Source organism: Montipora foliosa, chromosome 3, assembly GCF_036669935.1.
Source record: "Montipora foliosa isolate CH-2021 chromosome 3, ASM3666993v2, whole genome shotgun sequence".
NCBI classification, from domain to species: Eukaryota; Metazoa; Cnidaria; class Anthozoa; order Scleractinia; family Acroporidae; genus Montipora; species Montipora foliosa.
In genome coordinates this window covers 69,258,363-69,260,862 of record NC_090871.1, presented here as the reverse complement: position 1 = coordinate 69,260,862, position 2,500 = coordinate 69,258,363, and the positions used below count along the sequence as shown (strand labels likewise).

Here is a 2,500-nt window from a genome sequence, read left to right as displayed (position 1 = left end):
GAATCTAGCGTGTTTCATGCTCCTTTTCGGCCTATGTTCGGAAGGCGTGTAATTAGATTTGACCGCAGGCGCCCCCAGCAATGCATAACTATTATGTAGTAAGAGAGCTCAATGGTGAAAAGAGAACAGTTAAAACTCAAGTTAAGTTGAAAAACTGAATGTTTTTCTCTCGCAATAAACTTTCCCTACCTCAAATATCTTGTTTGCTTTTGTTTTGTGTCCATTCATTAGCCATTGTTGATATAGTGAAATCAGTACTCGTTTATACACCATAAACGAGTACTGATTTCACCATATCAGCGATGGCTAATGAATCGACACAAAACAAAAGTCATCAACATATTTGAAGTAGGGAAAGTTTATTGCGAGAGGAAGACATTCAGATTTTCAACTTAACTTGAGTTTTAACTGTTTTCATCATTAAAGTCTCTCACTACATAATAGTTATGCATTGCAAAATCGCGTTGTGAGCTTGGGGTGCCTGTGATTTGACAAGCATCAAGAAGTGTCCAGTTGCTCCCCTCCCAAACTCTCGCTCGCGTGCGGGAATACATGACAATCAACGTCACATAGTGTCCCTCAAACTTCAGTCCTCAGAGTTACATTAGCTATAACCAGAAAATAACGCTAACTGCCTTTACCCCTATCTCATTGTTGGAAATAGATAGCAAATGCTGAGACTTTAACATGGACACTTCGTGTTGGAAATCGAATTACGTGCATTTCTGGACAGAAGTTTTGACGTACTCTTATAAGCTTACCCGAGGAAGTAAATGTCTTGTGCACATCATATGCCATAGCATTCATCCACGTGAAAGAGCACAAGACAAAGTAATGAAGAAGAACGGCAATGACCTGGCATTGCTCACGACTGGAAGTCTTCATTGCTGAGAGAAAGACGCCTTGATACAGCAGCAAAGATAGCGACAAGTTGATAATGATCCTTCCAGGCAAGTTGCGCAGTTCAGAAAATAGAGCGTAAGTCGCCAACAGAAGAAGTAGGGAAGCCATTGACGTTATGCAGCCAGCTGAAGTCAATATTTGGAGAGATGTTGGCGTTGTTTTAGTGAGGTAGCCTGCGCTTGGCTGTTCGGAAAACACTGTCGCATTTCTTGAGAAGTTGACGCAAAGTAGCAAAATTTTCCTGCGAATTGTGTACCTCGTTTTCCCGTACATCTTGTTGTGAGGTTTAATGTAAACAGTACCATTAGGTCGTTGTTCATAATCGCTTTGGTTGAAAGGTACGAAAGTGCAGTTTAAATTCAACAACAATCTTGTTTCGTTTGATATGAAATCAACGGGTACTGTTTTTTCACTCGGGGAAATGGGCGTGTCAGTTTGTGGTGGGTGTAAACTGACGGTGCTTTTACATTTTCCAACGTATGGGTCGTACAATTTGTTAGCAGCACAGTACCAAACGTGGTTTATATTTCGCTCGAAATGCATTTTTCTGTCTTTGACTGAAACCCTTTTCTCGAAGGAGGAAGTAAAATCAAACAGGATAGTCAGGGACGGTAAAGGCATCGAATCGGAACCTGGTTTTGGGGGGAAATCAATCTTCCAAGAGCTTGGCTGAAATCCGTTACACAATGCGCATTGCAGATTTCGAAATCTTATTGTTTTCTTGTCTCTGATTAAACAAACAGGAAAAGCATATCCCAGGCACTGTGATTGGCAGTAAGATCCATTTTTCTCCCGACCAATCCCGGAACAGTCTTGAAAACGAGGGATGCATCGCCTCAAGTATTGCCCCCAAGGTTTTATGATTTTTACTGAACAGTTGGCATGCACGAAGCGCATAAAATCACTAAGATTGAACGCCGTTGTATTAAACCACTCACTACAATCTGCTTCGAGTTTCCAGTAGGTTGTATTTACTGCGCCATTGCACCTTGCACAAAAAACATTTCTGTAAGTAATGCGCTTCTCGCGATCAAACACGGGCCAGTCATTAAACAGATCACTTTGGTCTTCATTCTGACATTTAGTGCGCACAATCTCACCTTTCCAGTTCCTTGGGCATGTGCTTCGGACTGCAAAACCAGCATAGTCTGGACTGTGTTGGCTTACGACAGGGCGGCATATTTCATGTTGGCTTAGTGGATTTCCTCGAGGGTTGACTCGTTTTCTGCACCTGTAAATGATAACGATAGTGATAATAACCACTTGATTAAAGTTCAATTATAACATAACAGAAGGAAAGCGCACGTTTTAATTGGTCAATGACCATATAAAATTTGCCCATGGGTAAATGGTTATGACGAAAACACCTGATGCCGTGCGCCTGGAAAAATGCTACTAGCATTACAGGCTGTCTTAGACCAGGTTAATTCCTGGTGCCTTAGTAACTGATTGATTTTACATGAAGGTAAATCCCCTTCATAGGTCCTTTGAAACATCTGAAGTGTGGCGAGGACACGATTCGGTATGTGTCTTCCACCAATTGCCTTGGGGTTACAATTGATGACAAACTCTCATGGTCTCAACATATTGCATTGGC

At 41.7% G+C, this 2,500-nt stretch overlaps 1 protein-coding gene and 1 pseudogene across 1 annotated transcript in view; one reads left to right on the top strand and one right to left on the bottom strand.

Annotated features, from left to right (window-relative positions):
* Positions 1-2,305, bottom strand: part of LOC137994340 (uncharacterized) — a 9,683-nt gene extending 7,378 nt beyond the window's left edge. Inside the window, exons 1-2 of the mRNA XM_068839917.1 lie at positions 2,271-2,305; positions 762-2,134 (exon numbers count right to left, since the gene is read on the bottom strand). Coding sequence (XP_068696018.1) covers positions 762-2,134; positions 2,271-2,305 — 1,408 coding nt within the window. The remainder of the gene's footprint in view (positions 1-761; positions 2,135-2,270) is intronic.
* A 76-nt stretch (positions 2,306-2,381) lies between these two features.
* Positions 2,382-2,500, top strand: part of LOC137994339 (uncharacterized) — a 761-nt pseudogene continuing 642 nt past the window's right edge.